General features: G+C 36.3%; 1 protein-coding gene across 4 annotated transcripts in view; it reads left to right on the forward strand.

The window, feature by feature from the left end:
• The window catches only part of TMX4 (thioredoxin related transmembrane protein 4), a 64,082-nt gene that overhangs the window by 9,627 nt on the left and 30,228 nt on the right, over positions 1–24,227 (forward strand). For 3 of the 4 annotated variants that reach the window (XR_005212981.1, XM_037810879.1, XM_037810878.1), the window contains exons 2-5: positions 7,757–7,872; positions 18,947–18,992; positions 20,700–20,828; positions 23,501–23,546. Coding sequence is in view for 3 of the 4 variants with exons in the window: in XM_037810879.1 (XP_037666807.1) it covers positions 7,757–7,872; positions 18,947–18,992; positions 20,700–20,828; positions 23,501–23,546 (337 nt within the window). In the remaining variant the exon portion in view is untranslated. The remainder of the gene's footprint in view (positions 1–7,756; positions 7,873–18,946; positions 18,993–20,699; positions 20,829–23,500; positions 23,547–24,227) is intronic. The other variant, XM_037810881.1, reaches the window with a different exon arrangement.

A 24,227-nucleotide genomic window follows, 5' to 3' on the forward strand; every position in this document is an offset into this window, starting at 1 on the left:
CAGCTTGAGGGGAACAGGTGGCTCGTGGACGCCACCTGCTGGTTAGTCAGAGAAAGTGTACTCCATGAAGCTGTAGACTGACAAATTAGAGATAAGGATTTCAATTGGTCTACAAATCCTAAAAGAACCCTATCAAGTTAAGCAAATGGCAAGAGGCCAAAAACAACAGAAAATTTTAAAGCATGTGAAAAAACCAGACGATATGGATAACCCAAGCCCAAGCACCCAAATCAAAAGATGAGAAGAGACACAGTACCTAGAGCAACTAATCAAAGACCTAAAGATGAACGATGAGACCATGGCATGGGATATAAAGGACATGAAGAAGAGCATGGAACAGGATATAAAGGACATCAAGAAGACCCTAGAAGAGCATAAAGAAGACATTGCAAGACTAAATAAAAAAATAGATGATCTTATGGAAATTAAAGAAACTGTTGACCAAATTAAAAAGATTCTGGATGCTCATAGTACAAGACTAGAGGAAGTTGAACAACGAATCAGTGACCTGGAAGATGACAGAATGGAAAATGAAAACACAAAAGAAAGAATGGGGAAAGAAATTGAAAAAATCAAAATGGACCTCAGGGATATGACAGATAATATGAAACGCCCAAATATAAGACTCATTGGTGTTCCAGAAGGAGAAGAAAAGGGTAAAGGTCTAGGAAGAGTATTCAAAGAAATTGTTGGGGAAAACTTCCCAGATCTTCTAAACACCATAAATATACAAATCATAAATGCCCAGTGAACTCCAAATAGAATAAATCCAAATAAACCTACTCCGAGACATATTCTGATCACACTCTCAAACACGGAAGAGAAGGAGCAAGTTCTGAAAGCAGCAAGAGAAAAGCAATTCACCACATACAAAGGAAACAGCAGAAGACTAAGTAGTGACTACTCAGCAGCCATCGTGGAGGCGAGAAGGCAGTGGCACGACATATTTAAAATTCTGGGTGAGAAAAATTTCCAACCAAGAATACTTTATCCAGCAAAGCTCTCCTTCAAATTTGAGGGAGAGCTTAAATTTTTCACAGGCAAACAAATGCTGAGGGAACTTGCTAACAAGAGACCTGCCCTACTGGAGATACTAAAGGGAGCCCTGCAGACAGAGAAACAAAGAAAGGAGAGACAGACATGGAGAAAGGTTCAGTACTAAAGAGATTCAGTATGGGTACATTAAAGGATATTAATAGAGAGAGAGAAAAATATATACGACAAACATAAACCAAAGGACAAGATGGCTGATTCAAGAAATGCCTTCACGGTTATAACGTTGAATGTAAATGGATTAAACTCACCAATTAAAAGATATAGATTCACAGAATGAATCAAAAAAAATGAACCATCAATCTGCTGGAGACTCATCTTAGACACAGGGACACAAAGAAATTGAAAGTGAAAGGATGAAAAAAAAATATTTCATGCAAGCTACAGCCAAAAGAAAGCAGGTGTAGCAATATTAATCTCAGATAAAATAGACTTTAAATGCAGGGATGTTTTGAGAGACAAAGAAGGTCACTATATACTAATAAAAGGGGCAATTCAATAAGAAGAAATAACAATCATAAATGTTTATGCACCCAATCAAAGTGCCACAAAATACATGAGAGAAACACTGGCAAAACTAAAGGAAGCAATTAATGTTTCCACAATAATTGTGGGAGACTTCAACACATCACTCTCTCCTATAGACAGATCAACCAGACAGAAGACCAATAAGGAAATTGAAAACCTAAACAATCTGATAAATGAATTGGATTTAACAGACATACATAGAACATTACATCCCAAATCACCAGGATACACATACTTCTCTAGTGCTCACAGAACTTTCTCCAGAATAGATCATATGCTGGGACATAAAACAAGCCTCAATAAATTTAAAAAGATTGAAATTATTCAAAGCACATTCTCTGACCACAGTGGAATACAATTAGAAGTCAATAACCATCAGAGACTTAGAAAATTCACAAATACCTGGAGGTTAAACAGCACACTCCTAAACAATCAGTGGGTTAAAGAAGAAATAGCAAGAGAAATTGCTAAATATATAGAGCTGAATGAAAATGAGAACACAACATACCAAAACCTATGGGATGCAGCAAAAGCAGTGCTGAGGGGGAAATTTATAGCACTAAACACATATATTAAAAAGGAAGAAAGAGCCAAAATCAAAGAACTAATGGATCAACTGAAGAAGCTAGAAAATGAACAGCAAACCAATCCTAAACCAAGTAGAAGAAAAGAAATAACAAGGATTAAAGCAGAAATCAATGACATAGAGAACAAAAAAACAATAGAGGATAACTATCACCAAAAGTTGCTTCTTTGAGAAGATCAACAAGATTGACAAGCCCCTAGCTAGACTAACAAAATCAAAAAGAGAGAAGACCCATATAAACAAAATAATGAATGAAAAAGGTGACATAACTGCAGATCCTGAAGAAATTAAAAAAATTATAAGAGGATACTATGAACAACTGTATGGCAACAAACTGGATAATGTAGAGGAAACGGACAATTTCCTGGAAACATATGAACAACCTAGATTGACCAGAGAAGAAACAGAAGACCTCAGCCAACCAATCACAAGCAAAGAGATCCAATCAGTCATCAAAAATCTTCCCACAAATAAATGCCCAGGGCCAGATGGCTTCACAGGGGAATTCTACCAAACTTTCCAAAAAGAATTGACACCAGTCTTACTTAAACTCTTTCAAAACATTGAAGAAAATGGAACACTACCTAACGCATTTTGTGAAGCTAACATAAATGTGATACCAAAACCAGGCAAAGATGCTACAAAAAAGGAAAACTACCGGCCAATCTCCCTAATGAGTATAGAAGCAAAAATCCTCACCAAAATACTTGCAAATGGAATCCAAAGACACATTAAAAAATCATACACCATGACCAAGTAGGGTTCATTCCAGGCATGCAAGGATGGTTCAACGTAAGAAAATCAATGTATTTACAATACATTAACAAATCAAAAGGGAAAAATCAGATGATCATCTCAATAGATGCTGAAAAAGCATTTGACAAAATCCAACATCCCTTTTTGATAAAAACACTTCAAAAGGTAGGAACTGAAGGAAACTACCTCAGTATTATAAAGAGCATATATGAAAAACCCACAGCCAGCATAGTACTCAATGGTGAGAGACTGAAAGCCGTCCCTCTAAGATCAGGAACAAGACAAGGATGCCCGCTGTCACCACTGTTATTCAACATTGTGCTGGAAGTGCTAGCCAGGGCAATCAGGCAAGACAAAGAAATAAAAGGTATTCAAATTGGAAAGGAAGAAGTAAAACTGTCATTGTTTACAGGTGATATGATCTTATATCTGGAAAACCCCGAGGAATCGACGATACAGCTACTAGAGCTAATAAATTTAGTGAAGTAGCGGGATACCAGATTAATGCATATAAATCAGTAATGTTTCTATATGCTAGAAATGAACAAACTGAAGAGACACTCAAGAAAAAGATACCATTTTCAATAGCAACTAAAAAAATCAAGTACCTAGGAATAAACTTAACCAAAGATGTAAAAGACCTATACAAAGAAAACTACATAACTCTATTAAAAAAAAGAAATAGAAGGGGACCTTAAAAGATGGAAAAATATTCCATGTTCATGGATAGGAAGGCTAAATGTCATTAAGATGTCAATTCTACCCAAACTCATCTACAGATTCAATGCAATCCCAATCAAAATTCCAACAACCTACTTTGCAGACTTGGAAAAGCTAGTTATCAAATTTATTTGGAAAGGGAAGATGCCTTGAATTGCTAAAGACACTCTAAAAAAGAAAAACAGAGTTGGAGGACTTACACTCCCTGACTTTGAAGCTTATTATAAAGCCACAGTAGTCAAAACAGCATGGTACTGGCACAAAGATAGACATATAGATCAAGGAATCAAACTGAGAATTCAGAGATAGACCCCCGGATCTATGGCTGACTGATCTTTGATAAGGCCCCCAAAGTCTCTGAACTGGGTCATAATGGTCTTTTCAACCAATGGGGCTGGGAGAGTTGGATATCCATATCCAAAAGAAGGAAAGAGGACCCCTACCTCACACCCTACACAAAAATTAACTCAAAATGGACCAAAGATCTCAATATAAAAGAAAGTACCATAAAACTCCTAGAAGATAATGTAGGAAAACATCTTCAAGACCTTGTATTAGGCGGCCGCTTCCTAGACTTTACACCCAAAGCACAAGCAACAAAAGAAAAAAATAGATAAATGGGAACTCCTCAAGCTTAGAAGTTTCTGTACCTCAAAGGAATTTGTCAAAAAGGTAAAGAGGTGACCAACTCAGTGGGAAAAAATTTTTGGAAACCATGTATCTGACAAAAGACTGATATCTTGCATATATAAAGAAATCCTATAACTCAATGACGATAGTACAGACAGCCCAAAATGTTCAGCTTCACTAGGTATTAGATAGATGCAAATTAAGACCACAGTGAGATACCATCTCACACCAATTAGAATGGCTGCCATTAAACAAACAAGAAACTGTAAATGCTGGTGGGGATGTGGAGAAATTGGAACTCTTATTCATTGTTGGTGGGACTGTATAATGGTTCAGCCACTCTGGAAGTCAGTCTGGCAGTTCCTTAGAAAACTAGATATAGAGATACCCTTCGATCCAGCGATTGCACTTCTCGGTATATACCCGGAAGATCGGAAAGCAGTGACACGAACAGATATCTGCACGCCAATGTTCATAGCAGCATTATTCACAATTGCCAAGAGATGGAAACAACCCAAATGTCCTTCAACAGATGAGTGGATAAATAAAATGTGGTATATACACACAATGGAATACTACACGGCAGTAAGAAGGAACAATGTTGTGAAACATATGCCACCATGGATGAACCTTGAAGACATAATGCTGAGCGAAATAAGCCAGGCACAAAAAGAGAAATACTATATTCTACCACTAATGTGAACTTTGAAAAATGTAAAACAAATGGTTTGTAATGTAGAATGTAGGGGAACTAGCGATAGAGACCAATTAAGGAAGGGGGAACAATAATCCAAGAACAGATAAGCTATCATGGGTAAATTTAACGTTCTGGAAATGCCCAGGAATGACTATGGTCTGTTGATTTCTGATGGGTATAGTAGGAAGAAGTTCACAGAAATGTTGCTATATTAGGTTACTTTCTTGGGGTAGAGTAGGAACATGTTGGAAGTAAAGTAGTTAGCCTAAATTAGTTGTCTTTTTCTTACTCCCTTGTTATGGTCTGTTTGAAATGTTCTTTTATTGTATGTTTTTTAAAATTTTTTTTATTTTTTATTTTTCATACAGTTGATTTAAAAAAAAAAAGTTAAAAAAATATAAAAAAAACAAGAAAAAAATATGCAGAGCCCCCTTGAGGTGCTGATGGAGAATGCAGGGGTATTGGCCTGCCCCACTGCGAGGGTTGCTAACATGCCCACAGACATAGGGGACTGGTGGTTTGATGGGTTGAGCCCTCTACCACAGGATTTGCCCTTGGGAAGACGGTTGCTGCAAAGGAGAGGCTAGGCCTCCCTATAATTGTGCCTAAGAGCCTCCTCCCGAATGCCTCTTTGTTGCTCAGATGTGGCCGTCTCTCTCTGCCTAAGCCAACTTGAAAGGTGAAATCACTGCCCTCCCCTCTACGTGGGATCAGACACCCAGGGTAGTGAATCTCCCTGGCAACGTGGAATATGACTCCCGGAAGGAATGTAGACCCGGCATCGTGGGATGGAGAACATCTTGACCAAAAGGGGGATGTGAAAGGAAATGAAATAAGCTTCAGTGGCAGAGAGATTCCAAAAGGAGCCGAGAGGTCACTCTGGTGGGCGCTCTTACTCACAATTTAGACAACCGTTTTTAGATTCTAAAGAATTGGGGTAGCTGGTGGCAGATACCTGAAACTATCAAACTACAACCCAGAACCCATGAATCGTGAAGACAATTGTATAAAAATGTGGCTTATGAGGGGGCACAGTGGGATCGGGGGGGCCATGGGGATCACACTCCCTTTTGTCTAGTTTGTGGATGGATGAGTGGAAAGGTGGGGGAAGGAAACAAACAAACAAACAGACAGACAAGGGTGCCCAGTGTTCTTTTTTACTTTAGTTGCTCTTTTTCACTTTAATTATTATTCTGGTTATTTTTGTGTGTGTGGTAATGAGGGTGTCGGGGATTGATTTTGGTGATGAATGTACAACTATGTAATGGTACTGTGAACAATCAAATGTATGATTTGTTTTATATGACTGTGTGGTATGTGAATATATCTCAATAAAATGAATATTAAAAAAAAGAAATGTAAGAGGAGACGAATGCAGTGGTTCAGTCAAAAGAACAAGGATTGTTCATGTGTACAGGCAAGTAACAATTTATGAACTCACACATTTTTAAGTAAAATTTTAAAAGAAAATATTTTTTTCCTAGGCGGTTAATAATATAATATTAACTGAGGTCCAAAAAAGAGGCAAGATCAGCAAACATTTTAAATGAGAGAAAACCTGGGCCTCAGAGTTTCCATGAAAAACTTGAAAAACATATACACTTTTTTTTTAAGATTCTGAAAGGTCTATAACTCAAAAAAGCTAAGAACTACTTTTCTACAAAAATATATCAGTGAAAGATATATTCCAGACACAAAACAAAAGAAATATCCCACAGTAAGAAAAGAAGTAAGACATTTGATATATATATATCTGTCTGCAGGGTTTCCAAAATTGCAGGGGGAACAGTTGCTGTATTATGATGCAACTTAAAAGTGATTTTAGAATTTTTCTTGTGGCTTGGGCAGAACTTTTCTTACCCAAAGCAAAGCTTTTTTTTTTTTTTTTTTTTTTCTTTTTCTTCTTCTGCATAACAAAGGGTGGGAGGGATAGATATCCAGAGACAGAAGCAAGGAGAGAGGACACCTGACCCACAGACCCCTGGCAGTCTAGTAAGCGCATCTCCCCTCAATTTTAATCACTCATCTTGTATACCCTTGTTTCAATACAAAGCTCCTCTTTGTATTTAAAAAGTAGGATTACTTCGGGATAACTGCAATTTAGAATGTCTATAAAGTGAAAGGAATGAAAGAAAATTTAAAACTACCTGTTGTCCCACGGAGAAAACCTGGTTGTTGAACTGCTGAATAAATTCCGCTGCCATCTTAAAAAAAAAAAAAAAAAAAGAAAGTATTAGGTACAACTGGATTAACCTACAATCTGTTTCCCATCTGAGAGTGATTCAGAACTGCCATAGATCTTTGGAAATGACTCACATTTCTGGGCACCCATCAGCAGCAGATATTCTGGACTCTACCCAGCATATCTGTAGCTTTGATGGATCTGAAACGGGTTTGCCTAGTTTAGGGGCACCCTTATAAAAATTGTCCTCCTTTAGTAGGACACTCAAAATAGTGTTTACCCTCAAAGAGCAAAAGCTCTCAGGAAAGTGACAAAATTTGGATTGATTGTAAGAATAACATTGAAACAATATTTTGTATATTACAGTAATGTTTGAAATTCTTCTCAAACTTACGCTATTTTTTTTTTCCTTAGGGATTTGATGTTCATGTATTAAATCCTAGAGGGGAAAAATACTTCTGCTTTTCTGTATCAAATGACTTTGGAAATGCTTGTTTTAATAATTACCCTAGCTAAGAAGTTTTAAAAAAAAATCTTGAATACTCTCTTTTGTTCCATAGGTTTCTTTCCATGTTTATATTAATTGGCTATTCTTCTCCTATAGTTATGCCCCATGGTGTCCATCCTGCCAGCAAACTGATTCAGAGTGGGAAACGTTTGCAAAGAATGGTGAAACACTTCAGATCAGTGTGGGGAAGGTAGATGTCATTCAAGAACCAGGTACTGTGCATGTTGAACATTGAATGCCAAAGTTTGTTTCCAACTTTTAATTTTAAATTTTTCAAGCATACAGAAAAGTTGAAAGACAAGGATGTTGATGTTTCATGAATATTGACGTGCTGAAGAGAACTAGACATTTATGGCAAGAATACTTCATAGTTGAGGCTGTGACTTGCATGTTGCACCCCAGCAGAAGGTACATACTGTCGCATGAGTGATGTTGAATTTGAGCACTTGGTTAATGTTTGATTCAGTTATAAATAAACAACCCCATTTTGTGATTGGCAGGTAATCTGGGGTGATTCTTTGGGGTTTCAAGATCCATGAATACCTTGCCTGAATCAGATATTTAATTGTAGGTTCCAAAAAGGTGAATTTCTAATTCTGTCATTCCATCTACATTTTTTGAGCTGCAAGTGCTATAATTTTTAAAGAGAAAGAAAAAAACAATTGTTTTTACTCCAGAGAGGAGGGAGATAGAGGAGACTCATTTAAATTCTGAATAGAGACACACAGTAAATTTATTTGCAGCTTAAAAATAACTTTATGTATTATATATAAGTTGAGAAGAAAAATTGGGCTTTTGATCCAAATCTCTAAAATTTGGATATTTTGAGATTCGGAGAATAAACTGTTTTTAGTCTACAGAATATGGTCATCTCTTCCTATCTACTTTGATTTTTTTACCTATTGCATCCTTTCATGAGCAAAACAAGCATAGATAATTATGGAAATTGTAGCTTTTCCCCTTTCTAAAATAACTGTGAGTTCAAAAAACACATGTAATGAATTACTAGTTCCCTGGATAGCAAAATGGATGGCATATATTAAGATTGCTGTGTTAACAAAGCCATAGAGAGAGAGATTTCTGTTGAAAGCCATGAGTCATCAAGCCTCTATCTTTTTAGGCATTTGAAGCAAAGCTGCCTATGCCCATGTGTTATTTAGAGATGGACAAATTATAGTTTTTATGATTTTTGGTTGTTATAATGAGTTACTCTGTTTGGAGATCACATCATTGCAATTAAATTTTTGCTGAAAACTTATTTTCATCTGTTAGTAGTTTGAACAATGAAATCAGTTTTAAGCCTTATCAGTTATTGGTGGCCAGACACATTCTGTGATGGGTTTCTCAGAAATGCAGCTGGCCAATTCACATTTAAGTCAGCAGACCTTTCGTGAAGTCACAGCATGATCTGAATTAGAAGAATTAAGCATTTAGCCGAGTTTAATTCACAGATCTGAAAGTCTATTTGAATATAGTCTTTCCATCTAAAATGTAGACTTACACTCATTTTTTCCATTATGAATGGATTAAGTGCTCTTTTGATAATGAAGAGAGAAATTGATTATGAAGAAATATTTAAAAAACAAGCAACAATGACTCCTCATAGTGTTTATGTAAATGTAAGCTTTGTATGCTTGAAATATACATCGAGGAAGAAAGGAAAAAACAACTCATGTCTAAAATTCATAGGAATAGCAAAGACGCAAAGTAAAAAAAAGGAAATATGATTGTTTTATGTATTAAAAACAAGTTTTTAAAAACAGAGACTCTAGAATTCTTTTAAATGATAAAACCTAAAAAACCACAGTCATAAATAAAAATTAGGAGACAAAATTCTACATTTATATGATTGTTTGAGTGTTTTGGAGAATATTTATTTGCCCTCAGATTGTACTCTTTTATGTTTATAATTTTACTTTGAATTGCAAACCAAATTATTTCAATTAATTTCTTAATAGAGTTTAGAAATAATGTGTTTATTCAACAGATATTTGAATTCCTACCCTGTGCCCTGTTCTAGATGATACAGGTGAATAAGGAAGACAGTGTTCTGGCTCCTTTTTGAGCTTACATTCTAGTAAAGGAAATAAATAGTAATAAAAATAAAATACAACAATGTTAGGTGGTGTTAAGAGCTATGAAGAAAAATAAAGCAGGTTAAAAATATAGAAAATGATGGGACAGCTATTTAAAATAGGTAGCCAAGGAAGGTCTGTTTGTCTAGGGTTCTTGATAAATTGAGGAAGTGAACTGCAAGTATTGGGAGAGGAACATTCTAGGCAGAGTCAACAGCGTGTACAGGTAGGAGTGTACTTGGCTTATCTGAGAACATGTAATGCCTAATGTGAAACTAGATATAAATGGGGCTGGAGTAGTAGTTAGCAACCAGATCATGTAACGTCTTTTTGACCATGGCAGGGAGTTGAGACTCTTTTTGAAGTAGAATAGGAAGAAAGTTGTTGGAAGATTTGAACGGAGGAATGACTTGATCTGATCTAGGTTTTAAATGAATTCCTTTGGCTTCAATGTGAAAACTGGTTGTTGGGGGGAGGGGGTGTCAGAAGATGGTAGCTTGGACTAGAAAGCTAGCAGTAGCAGCAGTGGTAAGTGGTTGGTTTTGAGACACTAAATTTGGCTGGAATATGTAAAAGGATTTCCTGATGGATTGGTTGTAGGATGTTGAAAAGAGAGGTGATAGAGAAGACTGAGGCATGGGTTAAGTCTGGAAGGTTTAATAGACATCCAAATAGAGATGTGTTAGAGATATAAATTTGAGGACCATCGATGTAGATGATATTTGAAGCCAAGCTCTATGAAATGCTCTAGCATTTAGAAGAAGAAAAGGGGAAGAAGGTCCAGCAGATGAGGAGCAACTAGTGAGAAAGGAAGGAGATGGAGAAATAGGAAGGTACTGGAAGCCAAGTGAAGAGAAGGGTGCCTTATGTTGCACTAACTCATTGGCAAACCTCCATGGCAGCTTGTCCCTATGCTTGGAAGCAGTTTAAGCGTTTACTTCATTTTAACTAAATTTAAGATCCTGAAATAAGCAGTGAACACCATTGAAATGATGTTCACTATTTTTCCCCACATTTGAGCACATTATTGGATATTTCTGAATATAAATTTCTACTTGGTTTCAAATCTCCATTCTTTCATCATGCTGCCTTGCCAAAGAAGTACTAGTAATATATAATTTCATTTCTTTTCCCTGCAACTCAAATTTAAAAATACAAGAATTTTTGAAGTATTCATACATAGTCTTTATTTATGCCCGTAACTCTTCCATCAGTATATCTAATAAGGTAGTTTTAGGTATTTTACAGAGGAAATTTTTAGGTATTTTAAATGGAAAATAAGATTTCAAAATTATAAAAAGTAGGGATTATAAACGCATTGCATTTTATAGTTGAAGAGTATAAGTTAAGGAAAGAACAGGCCTGTAGATAGGTTGCATTACTTTGCCTGTATACTACTGCATAGACTATGATGTTTCAGTTGAGTTAAATTTGGAATGTTAAATTTAATGAGTATGTACTTGAACATTCTGTTCCATGCAGATGAGCTTAGTTGTTGTTGTGACAGGAAAACACCAGCTGCTCATGGAGCACATGGGTGATGCCTATTTCAACAGATTAGAGGTAAACCAGACCCCTACCAGACCAAGAATAAGCCTGGTTTTTAAAACCCTCTATTATTGAGAAAGGGAATTCAGTTTTCCATGCTGAAGTAATATAATTGAATAAACTATAAACTAGTCTTTTTGTATTATATTGGCAGTCCGTAAATTAGAGTCATTTCTACTTTTTTATTGCATCTTATCCACTCTCTTTAGGGGATAGTAAGTAACAGTTAGTGGGCATCTGTCATGTAGAGCATTTCCATGAATTTTACCTTTATAAAAACAATATGAAGAACAGACTGTTTATTTCCTTGTTACTCAGAAAATTGAGTTTCAGAGAGGTTAACATCCCCAAAGTAACACAGTTACTAAATAGTAAAATAAAAGCTATTAGGTATCCCTATTTTGTTGATATTGAGCTTCAATAATTTCTGTTATATTTTTTGCATATCTCAAATATAATTCTCAGTCATCTCTCTCTTCTTTAACCTTTTCTTTTCCTGGTATAATTTTTTTAAACTTTTTTTTTTTATTGGAGAAGTTATAGGTTTACAGAAATTTCGTGCAGAAAATACGGAGTTCCCACATTCCCCCCCACACACAGTTCTCACTATTATTAATTCTTTGCATTAGTGTGGAACCTTTGTTGCAATTTATAAAACAATATTATTATAATTATACTATCAAATATAGTACATTGTTTAAATTAGGGCTCACTGCTTATGTTGTACAGTCCCACGTTTGTTTTTTAAAATTTCTATTCTAGAAACATACATACAGTGTAAAATTTCCCCCTTTAACCACATTCAAATATATAATTTAGTGGTGCTAATTACATTCATATTGTTGTGCTACCATTACCACCCGTCTATTACCAAAACTGTCCCATCACTCCAAAAAGAAACTCTATACCAGTTAAACATTAACTCCTCATTCCCTACACCTACCCCAGCCCCTGGAAACCTGTGTCAGACTATATGAATTTGCTTATTCTGGTCATTTCCTATCAGCGAAATCATAGAATATTTGTCCTTTTGTGTCTGGCTTGTTTGACACAAGTTGTCTTCAAGGTTCATTTATGTTGTTGCATCTATCAGAACGTCATTTCTTGTTATGGCTGAATAACAGTCCATTGTATGTATATACTAAATTTTGTTTATCCATTAATCTAACGAGGGACACATAGGTCCCTTCTACCTTTTAACTATTGTGAATAATGGCACTATGAACATCAATGTGCAAATACCTGTTTGAGTCTCTGTTTTCAGTATTTTTTGGGTATATGCCTAAAAGTGGGATTGCTGGGTCCTTTGGTAATTCTATACTTAACTTTCAATACCAAACTGTTTTCCACAGTGACTGCACCATTTTACATTCCCACCTACAATGACTGAGTGATCCTCTTTCTCCATATCCTCTCCAACACTTGCTATTTTCTGTTTTTTGAACAGTAGCCATTGTAATGGGTGTGGAATGGTATCTCATTGTAATTTTGATTTGCAGTTCCCTAGTAGCTAATGATACCGAACATCTTTTCATGTGCTATTGGCTATTTGATATTTTCTTTGGAGAAATATCTATCCAAGGCTTTTGCCCATTTTAAAAATAGAGCTGTTTGTCTTTTTGTGATTGGGTTTATATATATTCTGGGTATTAAAACCTTAAGTGATTTCTAAATACTTTCTCCTATTCTGTAGGTTGTCGTCCTTTGATGCACAAAAGTTTTTAATTTTGGTGAAGTCCATTTATCTGTGTTTTTTTGTTATTATCATTGCTCATGCTTTTGGTGTGAAGTCTAAGAAACCATTGCCTAACACAAGATCCTGAAGCTGCTCCTTATGTTTTATCTAGGAATTTTGATAGTATTGGTTGTTATATTTAGGTTTCTGATCCATTTTGAGTTAATGATGTGAAGTAGGGATCCGCCTTCATTTTTTGCTTAGGGATGTCCAATTTTCCCAGAAACATTTATTGAAAAGACCATTCTTTACCAATGGAGTGGACTTGGCCCCCTTGTTAAAAATAAATTGGCCATAGATGTGCAGCTTTATTTCTGAACTCTCAATTCAATTCCGTTGATTTTTGTGTCTGTCTCTGTGCCAGTGCCATGCTGTTTTGCTAATAGCTTCGTAATAACTTGTAGAACCAGGAGGTGTGAATCTCCAATTTCATTCTTCTTTTTCAAGATGTTTTTGACTATTCAAGGCCCTTTACCTATCCAAAGAAATCTGATGATTGGTTTTTCCATCTCTGCAAAGAAGGCTGTTGGAATTTTGATTTGGATTTCATCAAATCTGTAAATTGCTTTGGGTAGAATTGACATCTTAAAAATATTAAGTCTTCTAATCCATAATACAGAATGTTCTTCCATTTATTTAGGTCTTTTTTTTATTTCTTGTAGCAGTGTTGTCTAGTTTTCTTTGTATAAGTCATAAACATATTTGATTAGGTTTATTCCTAGATATTTGATCCTTTTAGTTGCTATTATAAGTGAAATTTTTTTCTTGATTTCCTCTTCAAATTGTTCATTACTGGTGTATAGAAACATTGCTGAATTTTAGGTATTGATCTTGTACCCCACCACTTTGATGAATTCTTTTATTATCTGTAGTAGTTTCATTGTGGAGTTTTCAGTATTTTCTGTATAGGAGATCATGTCTCTACAATTAGGGAAAGTTTTACATCTTCCTTTCCAATATGGATGCCTTTTTCTTTTTCTTGCCTAATTGCTTGTCTAGAACTCCCTGTACAATGTTGAGTAACAGTGGTGACAGTGGGCATCCTTGTCTTGTTCCAGATCTATGATGTTAGCTGTGAGTTCATATATGCCCTTTATCACGTTGAAGAAGTTTCCTTCTATTTCTATTTTTCTAAGTGTTTTTATCAAGAAAGGATGCTGGATTTTTTCAAATGCCTTTTCCACCTCAATTGAGATGATCATGTGACTTTTCCCTTTGCTTTTTTAATGTGGTGTATTACATTAATTAATTTTTGTATGTTGAACCACCCTTGCATACCTGGGATAATTCCCATTTGATCATGCTGTATAATTCTTTTAATGTGCTATTGGATTTGATTTACTAGAATTTTGTTGAGGATTTTTTCATCTATATTCATAAAAGGAATGGGTCTTTAATTTTCTTTTCTGGTGGTATCTTTTTCTGGCTTTGGCATTAGGGTGATGTTGGCCTCATAGAATGAGTTAGGTAGTGTTCCCTCCTGTTTGATTTTTTTGGAACAGTTTGAGCAGGATTGGTATTCTTGAAATGTTTGGTAGAATTCACCTGTGAAGCCATCTGGTCCTGGGCTTTCTTTGCTGGGAGGTTTTTGATGATTGATTGTTTCTTTTCTTGTAATTTGTTTGTTGAGTTCTTTTATTTCTTCTAGAGTCAGTGTAGGTTGTTCGTGTGTTTCTAGGAATTTGTCAATTTCATTTACATTGTCTAATTTGTTGGCATATAGTTGTTAATAGTTATCTCCTTATGATCCTTATTATTTCTGTCAGTTGTAGTATCCCCTCTCTCAGGTCTGATTGTATTTATTTGTGTCTTCTCTCTTTTTCCTTTGTCAGTCTGGGTAAGAGTTTGTCAATGTTATTGACCTTTTCAAAAAAACAACTTTTGGTTTTGTTAATGCTCTCTATTGTTTTTTAATTCCCCATTTCATTTATTTCTACTCTAATCTCTGTTATTTCTTTTTCTGCTTTTTTGGCGTTAGTTTGGCTGTTCTTTCTCCAGTTCCTACAGATGTGCAATTAGGTCTTTGATTTTAGTTCTTTCTTCTTTTTTTAATGTAAACATTTAAGGCTATAAATTTCCCTCTCAACACTGCCTTTGCTGCATCCCATAAATTTTGATATCTTGTGTTCTCATTTTAATTTGTCTCAAGATATTTACTGATCTACCTTGTAATTTCTTCTTTGACCCATTGGTTGTTTAAGAGTGTGTATTTTAACTTCCATTTATTTGTTGATTTTCCAGTTCTCTGCCTGTTAGCAATTTCCAGCTTCATTCTCATTATGGTTAGAGAGGATGCTTTGTATAATTTCAATCTTCTTAAATTTTTTGAGACTTGTTTTGTGACACAACATTTGGTCTCTCCTGGAGAATGAACCAAGTGCATTTGAAATGAATGTATATCCTGCTGTTTGGGGATACAATGTTCTGTTTATGTCTTTAGGTCTAGTTTATTTAACATATTATTCAAGTTCTCTGATTATTTTATTTTCTTCTGTTTAGATGTTCTATCTTTTGATAATAACAGTGTATTGAAGTCTCTAACAGTTACTGTAGAGGTGTCTATTCTCCCTTCAGTTTTGCCAGTGTTTGCCTCATATACTTTCGGGCACCATGGTTAGGTGCATAAATATTTATGATCGTTTTTTCTTCTGGGTGGATTGACTCTTTTTTCAATATACAGTGTCCTTCTTTGTCTGTTATAACAGCTTTTGACTTAAAGTCTATTTTGTCCAATAGTGATATAGTTACCCTAGCTCTTTTTTGGTGACTGTTTGCATGGAATATCTTTTTCCATCCTTTCACTTTCAACCCATTTGTGTCTTTGAATCTAAGGTGAGTCTTTTGTAACAACAAATAGTGGGATTGTGCTTTTTTATCCATTGTGCCCATCTGTTTCTTTTGATTGGGGAATTTAATCCATTAGCATTCTGTATTATTACTGTAAAGGCAGTACTTACTTCAGCCATTTTGTCCTTTGGTGTTTATATGTCATAGCTTTTTTGTCTCTTGTTTTCTGTATAGTAAATCTTTTGTGATGTATCTGATCCCTTTCTAATTTCTGTTCCCGTGTATTTTATTAATAGTTTCCTTCTGGTTACCCTGGGGTTTGTTTTACACAACTTAACATCTGTAGCATATTAATTTATAAAGATGCCAACTTAGCTTTAATAGCATACGTGTTCTCTGTGCCCATTTCAACCTGAAGCACTCCCTTTAGTAATTCATTTTGTTGACAAACTCGCTCAGTTTCTGTTTATCTGTGAATATTTTAAACTCTCCCTCATTTTTGAAGGACAGTTTTGCTAGATTACGAACTTGGGGCTGACAGTTTTACCTTAAATATATCATGCCACTTCCTTCTTGCCTCTATGATTTCTGATGAAAAATTGGCACTTAGTCATCACATACAAGAGATCTTCTCTTGCTGCTTTCAGAATTCTCTCTTTATCTTTGATGTTTAATATTCTGATAAGTATGTGTCTCAGAGTAGATCTATTAAGGTTTTTTCTGTTTGGAGTACGTTGCGTTTCTTGGATATGTATATTCTCAACTCTGAAGGTCAATTTCTCTCTCTTGCCTAGGATTTCATTTTTGATCAGCGTTGTGTTAAGGCTCTGCTTTGACGCTTTGTCCAGCTTATCCTGGACCTTTAGAGTAGCCCGTGTTTAACTGTTTAGATTTTCTCAGCTCTTCTGCATGTGATTCTTGCCCTGGATAACAATATAATTTTTAAGATTGTAGTTTTTGTGTGCAGTCATTTCACTTTCAGGAGAATGCTTCCTTTCCTCTGTTCCTTCTCTGGGGATCTTGATCTGCTCTGCTTGTTTTTGTGCAGCTCCTTTGATTTGTTTAATTCTTTCCCTCAATCAGTGTCCCCTTTTCATTACACTTTTCATTTCTGAGACCTGTTCTGTTTTACAGCAGTTCAGTTCCCTTTTCTTTTTTCTATAAGGCTTTTCTGCTGCCAGTTTCTTCCCCATCAGAGTATCCTGCCCTGAGGATCCAGGTGGGGTCAATCCAGAAAGGTCCATTTTGGGTTTAGGGGTCCAACAAACAGAGACTGAGTAAAGCGTGTGTTCCTCTTGCCAACAGTTCTGCTGAAGTCTCTTTTTTCACTGGGGGCGCTTTTGTGTGTGGCACTCCTCAGCTGCTGTGATCCACTCGGGTCTCTGTGGACTTGGGTCTCTGTGCCTGGATATATGTGGGATTCTAACTCATTGCTCTGAGTGATTCTGTGCTCTATATCCATGGCAGGAAAACCTGGGCTATGTTGCCTCTCTGCAGCTTCCAAGCTGTGTGGGACTGAGTGAGGGGAAAGGTCTGAACTTGCGAGTCTGAGACAGAAATCTCCTACCTGATTTTGGTGTTTGTTTTTCTTTTCTTTGATTCAACATTTGTGGAGCCCTTCTCTAGTCTCCACAAAAAGTCTCTACTCCAGAGTTCTATGCAAGTGGGATTTGTCTTTTTATTAGTTGATTCTGAGGGGAGATTTTCCAGGGGATGTTTTACATCACCATGTTGATGATATCACTCTTAGTTACTTCTTGGTGCCCTCATATTGTTTATTTGTAAACATCTGAAGAGGAAGGATCTATTCTTTACTTCTAGTCTTATCCATATTTTGTTTCATGTCCCTTTTCTTCATGTCATCTATCTCAGTTATAGTAATGGTCATGATTATTTAATTTATTTCTCTCTATCATTAGACTATAAGCTCTGTGTGGAAGGACTGGAGATGTTTTTTTCCTTATCTTTGTGTCTTGAGCAGTTACTAGAGGCCCTGGGGCAAAGAAGGTGCTTAGTAAATAATTTGCTGAGTGATTTAGTTTCTTGGCTGCTAAAACAAATACTATGCAATGGGTCTACTTTAATAACAGGAATTTATTGGCTAATGGTTTTGAGATTAGAAGTCCAAAATTGAGCATCAGCCAGATGATGCTTTCTCCGCAAAGACTGTGGCACTCTGAGGCTGACTGCAGCAATCCTTGGAATTCCTTGGCTTTTCTGTTATGCGGCGATGTCCTTTCCTTTCTCTTCTTGGTTCTGTTAACTTCTGGCTTCTGTTAAACCTTATTCAGTTTGGACACACTTTAATAACATCCTCTAAGATCCTATTTACAATTGGGTTCATACCGACAGGACCAGGGGTTGGGATCTGAACAAAACTTTTTGTGGCAGACGTGATTCAGTCCTCAATTCTGAGTGACTAAGAGTTTTATTTACCTTTGTCTTCATGTGTACCCAGCATAGCACTTGACATGTGGCTAGTATTTAGAAAGAGTTGCTAAGATAAATCAAAGTAAATGTGTTAATGTACATATATTCCCTTTACATTATTTACCACATTTATAGATGTGCAAAGATTATACATGATCTCATTAAATATTTTATGCTCTTTGTTCTTTTAAATCTACAACTGATGTAATAGTACTTGTAGTTTCTTTACTATGTGCCAGGCACTGGTAAACACTTTACATGCTTGATCTAATCTAACCTCAGAACAGTCTTAAGACTAGGCTTTAATATTCCCATTTTACAAATGAGGTAACTGAGGTTAAGGGAAGTTAAATAATTTACCTAAAGTTTTGAAACTAGTAAACAGAAAAGTTAGTATTTAACCCAGAATGTATTCCCAGGAACCCGTCCTCTCAGCTACCGTACGGTTTCAAATGATGCGTGAGCCAGAAAACACCAGGATAACACATTGAAGATAAGCAACTTGCATCTCAGTGACTGGAAAGTGTTAGGAAAATATAAATGTGTAGAAATTGAATTTCTTTAAGTCAGAAAAATAGTAAATGTGGTTCAATAATTATAATGATTTTAATAATAATGATTATAAAGAAAGCTCTAGACTACTTCTTGGAACTTAAATTAGGTTCTTGGTTTTCTTGGAGTTTAATTTTTTCTCATTTGTATTTGTTGTAGGTTTGAGTGGCCGCTTCTTTGTTACCACACTCCCAGCATTTTTTCAGTAAGTTTAAATACTTTCCTGTTCTAAGTAAAAATTCTGCAGAGATTAGAAATCAATAGATGTATGTTAGAAATTATAAGTTGTTTTCCATAATTACCACTGATTCAGCTTAAAGTCTGAAGGGAGAAAGACTGGTCTGCACTGAGTGATAGCTATTAGAAGAGAAGTGTGCCTAGAGTGATGCAGAGAAAGAAAACCTAATTTCAGGAAGGGAATAGCTGGGGAGGTGGGGATCAGAGAAGAGATTTCTGATGATGTAGAAGTGTGGTGATTCTTAATAGATAAGTAGAAATTGGTTATGTAGAAAAAGTGGAAAAGCCTTTCCAGAGAGAAGAGAGAGTATGTAAAAAGGCCAAGAGAAAATGAGATACCATCTGGGAACTGTAACTAGTTCTGTGTGGCTGACACAAAGGGTAAAGTTGGGTCTTTGTATGTGATAAGGCTAGTAAGAGAGAGGCTCTGGTAGTGACTGAGAAAAGAGAAAGGAGGGGATGGATTCTAGAGATACTTAGGAGATGGGATCATTGGGGAACCAGGTGACTGCTTAGCCACAGGAAAGGAAGAGTCTGTGATGATTTCAGTCAGGCCATGTATAACCAATGGAAGCTGCTGCCACATTTAAAGATAATGAGTCATTAGTATAAGATGAGGTTTGGGAGTTAGAGGACAGAATGAAGCAGATAGATACCCAATGTAAAATGCCTAGGCCAATTCCAAATGTAGAACTTCAGGTGACAGTTTGATGTGAGGAGCTAGAACTCAGAAGAAAGTTCTAGACTGGAGATACACATTGGGAATTCTTTAGAATTGAGATAGATTATAGTTGATATATGTCCAGAAAGAACATAGAATGGGAAGAAAAATGGATCAGGGGTAGAACCTGGGCTTGCCCAACATTAGAACATCTGCAAAGACAGTGAGTCAAGGAAACCGAGAATGGATGGTCAGAGGAGTAGAAAGAAGTTCAGAGAGATCATGTCATAAAAGCTGAGGGAAAGGAGGAAGGAAAGGGGTGTTTAGTAGTGAAAATGCCAAAGACAAGGGAAGTAAAAATGACTCCCATGAAATGTATTCATGGATATGAAATCTAGTAGTAAATGGAGACCCCCAATATGAGCAATTTCAATGGTGGCATGGAAGTAAAATACCCAAGCACACTAAGTAGTGAATGAGTAATGAAGAGGAGAAAATAGCAAGAGTAGATTTTTCCCCTGGGAAACTTGACTATGGTGAGAAGGCCAAGAGGAAGGGAAATCTGAAGGGGATGTGAGACTAAGAGGTATTCTGTTGATTTTGAGGGGAGGAACTTGAATAGCGTAAATTTGGAATATTGATACAATTTATGAAACTTGGTATCAGGTGCTATTTTGCTGCTGTAAGAAAAACACTGAAATGATTGGTAGCAAAAATAATAAAAAGTAACTTGGCAGCTTAAACCCTGCCGGGAACTTTGCTTCTGGTCGCATATTGTTCAGTAATAAAATAGAATGTTTAGTGCTTTCATATTTGGATTTTCTTATTTGTAATAGATTAAAATTTATGCATGTTTTCCACCTTATGTCTGACTATAAATTTTTTCTTTATTTAAGCCAATTTAAAATTCAGAGTGGAATTTACATGTAAGACCAACAGGTCATTTTGATTTTTATTATCTATAATACCTGTTATTTTTAATGAATTTATTTTGTTTGTTTTCATAATTTATAGTGCAAAGGATGGGATATTCCGCCGTTACCGTGGCCCAGGAATCTTCGAAGACCTGCAGAATTATATTGTAGAGAAGAAATGGCAATCGGTTGAGCCTCTGACTGGCTGGAAATCCCCAGCTTCTCTAACGTAACATTTTTTTTTAGTGACAGTTGGTATCAAGTTAATATCATTGGGCCTTGAAAGCCTACATTTTTCTGTATATTCATTTCTGATTACCGAAACCACACTTGACCGTGCTTGATCTATGTGGTATCTGGTGTTTTGACCCTCACATGTTTCAGCTTAGTTCTTAGGATACCAGAAATTAAATGGTCAGATTTGGGTGGGTTGCAGCAAGCCTCTTCTTTAGCTTTTGCCTAAAGCCACTTCAAATTTTTTCTCTTTACAGAGTTTGATATTGAGCACAATTTACTCTACTTTTAAAAAAAATTATTGATAAAATGATGAAATAACTTTCTTGAATAACATTTATGAAGGAATTCTCTTGTATCTAATGTGGAAAATAAAGCCTGTGGTATGTTTGACTGCGTAGCAGAGTACTACTGGGGTAACTTTTGGCCAAGATGACAAACTGCATGTAATATTTAGTGACCATAGTAACTTTTTCTACAGTTGATTTTAGTTTTGAATGAATTTTCCTCTTTTGTAAATAATTTGATGTTGGTATACTCAAATACAAGAAAAATCCCTGGTGAAATATGAAGAAATCATGCAATACCTAAGAAATACATAGCTTACTCTTAAAGCAGCTCACCTATGACATTTCATTCTATAAACGTTTGAGCACTGATTTTATGCTAGATAGTGTTTTAAGTGCTAGATAGTCAATACCAACAAGCCAGACTTGGTTTCTTCCCCTCAATTAACTTACAGTCCAGTGAATGAGACAGATTAAGAAAAATCAAGAAAAATCTTAAGGATACAAAGAAATATTCATAGTTTGAATAAGGGCTCTTAGGGAAAAACATACTCTACTAAGACAGGGAATAGCTGGGCATGGCTCTCCTTTAGGTGGAGGGGTCAGGAGAGGCTGCTCTGAGAAGAGGACTGTAATGAGATCCGAAGGATAGAAGGTGCTAGGCAGGTAAAGAGCAGGCAGTAGAATATTCCTGAGACAGAATACAGCATACCAATTTGGAAAAGAGCTTGGTATGCTTGAGGATCAGAAAGGTGCTCAGGGTCGAGCACCATGAAAGAGAGGGAGAATAGTGTTAGGAGAGTAAGAGAGGCAGGCCAAAGCCAGGTCATGCAGGTTCTTGTGCCACGATGGGGAGCCTGGATATTATCAGGAATAAGAAGCTGACTGGGGAAGAAGACATTGGAGGGGATGAGAATGGATGAGGAGAGAGCAGTTAGAAGACTGTCATCGTAGTCCAGCCTAGGGGTGGTAGTAATTCAGACTTCTTTGTAGAGCTGTCAGGTTGAATGCTTGAGATGGATCTCCATGGAGAATTCAGGAACACAGATAACAAATATGGAATCATCAACATGTAGATGGTAGTTAATGCTTTAGAAGGGAGGGGATCACCTAGAAAGAGAGGGGAAAAAAGAGAAGAGTCCTTGGGACTGAGCCATGAGAGCCTCCAGCATACAGAGGTTGGGTAGAGCAGGAGTCAGCAAATGGAAACTGAAAATGAGCTGCAGTGAGGTAAAAAGAAAACCTGGAGGGTGTGGTTTCCCAGAAACCAAGTAAAAAGTGCTCAAAAAGGAGGGAGTAGTTGCTTGTGTCCTTTGTTATCAAGGTGTAAAGGAAAATGAAGTCTGAGACCTGAGAGATGGATATTGAATGAAGCAATGTGAGATCATCGTGGCATTGACAAGTAGTTTCAGTGCAGTAGGGAGAATGGAAAGCATATGTGAATGGATTAATATATATTAATAATATGTAATATAATAATATAATTACACGCACACATATATATCTATATCCCTGGTAAAGAAGAAGAAACAGTGAATCTAGACTTCTCTTTGGAGAAGTTTGTCTTTGAAGCTGGAGGCCATGTGAAATCCTAGGATGCATCTTATTTACTTATTTTTTAAGATGGAAGACATTGGAGCAGGCATGCATGGCAATGAGAATGATCCAGTAGAGAGGGAGGAATTGCTAATGCAGGAAGTGGGGATGACAGAAATAGCCAAGACATTAACAGGACAAAAGGATGAGATCCAAGGCACAAGTGGAGGGTTCAGATTCTGATAGGTCAGACAGACTCTCTGTTGTAACAAGAGAAGATAGATGCAGGTATACGCCAGTCTCGGATTTGGTGATTGGAAGATAAGAGAGGTCAGAAGCTATTACTTGAGATATGGCTTCTGACCTCTCAGTGACATATGAGGAATGTTTGTTCGCTGAGAATACATGGGAGGGGGAAGATATGTAAAGCTTGAAGGCAGGGAAAAGGAAATGTACTATCATCTCACTTAGAACCTAAAGAAATACAGAGGAACTAGGCAGTATTGAGTGCTCATTGGGATTTGTGACTATGGAGTGAGGCTAGTCAGCTGGGCATGATTTTTTTCCTCTCTGACATTCAACTGCTTAGGGTTGGGGTTTTTGCTGGGTGCGTGCAATGGAGGGAGGAAGGGCCAAGAGGATTTTAATTACTTCCAGTGGAGTGATTCAAATGATGGCCATGGAATTTAAGCTTTTAAGAACGAAAGTGACTCAGGGAGAGAAGGCAATGTATAGCCAGAACCGTGATGGGTCAGTGGAGGGATGGGTCCTATGATCTGAATTTTGTTTGTTTGTTTTTCATGGCATAGGTAACCAGTGGTTTTCCTTCCCTTTATTTTTTTAGAATGTCTGGAATGGCTGGTCTTTTTAGCATCTCTGGCAAGATATGGGTGAGTAATCTTTAATCTGTTTTGCAATTATATTGTCAGAGTTTTTGAAGAGTATGAATATAGCTTCTAAACAGTAAAAAAAATCAACATGATAAATACTTTTATAATTTCACTTTTCTTCTTAAGCTGCACAGCTACTCGCATGTGGCGTCACCAATGGAAATGTCTTTCTGTAGGAAGTAAAAATTGAACAGGAAGCCATAAGTACTGTGTCCAAGTCATATTTTCTTAGGTCAGTAATGACGCCCTTTCTCAAAGCTGAAAGGGCTTATGTGATTTTACTTCTTTCTTATTTTCCCATTGTCATAAACTCTCTATAGATCAAAGAGTGCCAAGCTTGAGAATGGTTTTATCAGAAGTCAGCAAACTATGGCCTGTGGGCCAGCTGATTTTTTTGTAAATGTTTTATTGGAACACAGACATATTCATTCCTTACATATGACTATGGCTACTTTAATGCTGAAACGTTAGAGTTGAGTAATTGTGACAGACTGTATAGCCCACAAGCCTAAAATATTTACTATCTGTTATTCAGGTTAAAATGTTAACCTATTTATATAACCTTGAATATTTCACAGTCTTCTGTTCCTCTTTATCTGTGGGAGTGGGATAAATCCTACCAGATTTAACAAAATTACTGTGGAATTAAATATATCTCCTTAAAGTTTTGTTTGATCAAGC

Source organism: Choloepus didactylus, chromosome 19, assembly GCF_015220235.1.
Source record: "Choloepus didactylus isolate mChoDid1 chromosome 19, mChoDid1.pri, whole genome shotgun sequence".
Lineage (NCBI taxonomy): Eukaryota > Metazoa > Chordata > Mammalia > Pilosa > Megalonychidae > Choloepus > Choloepus didactylus.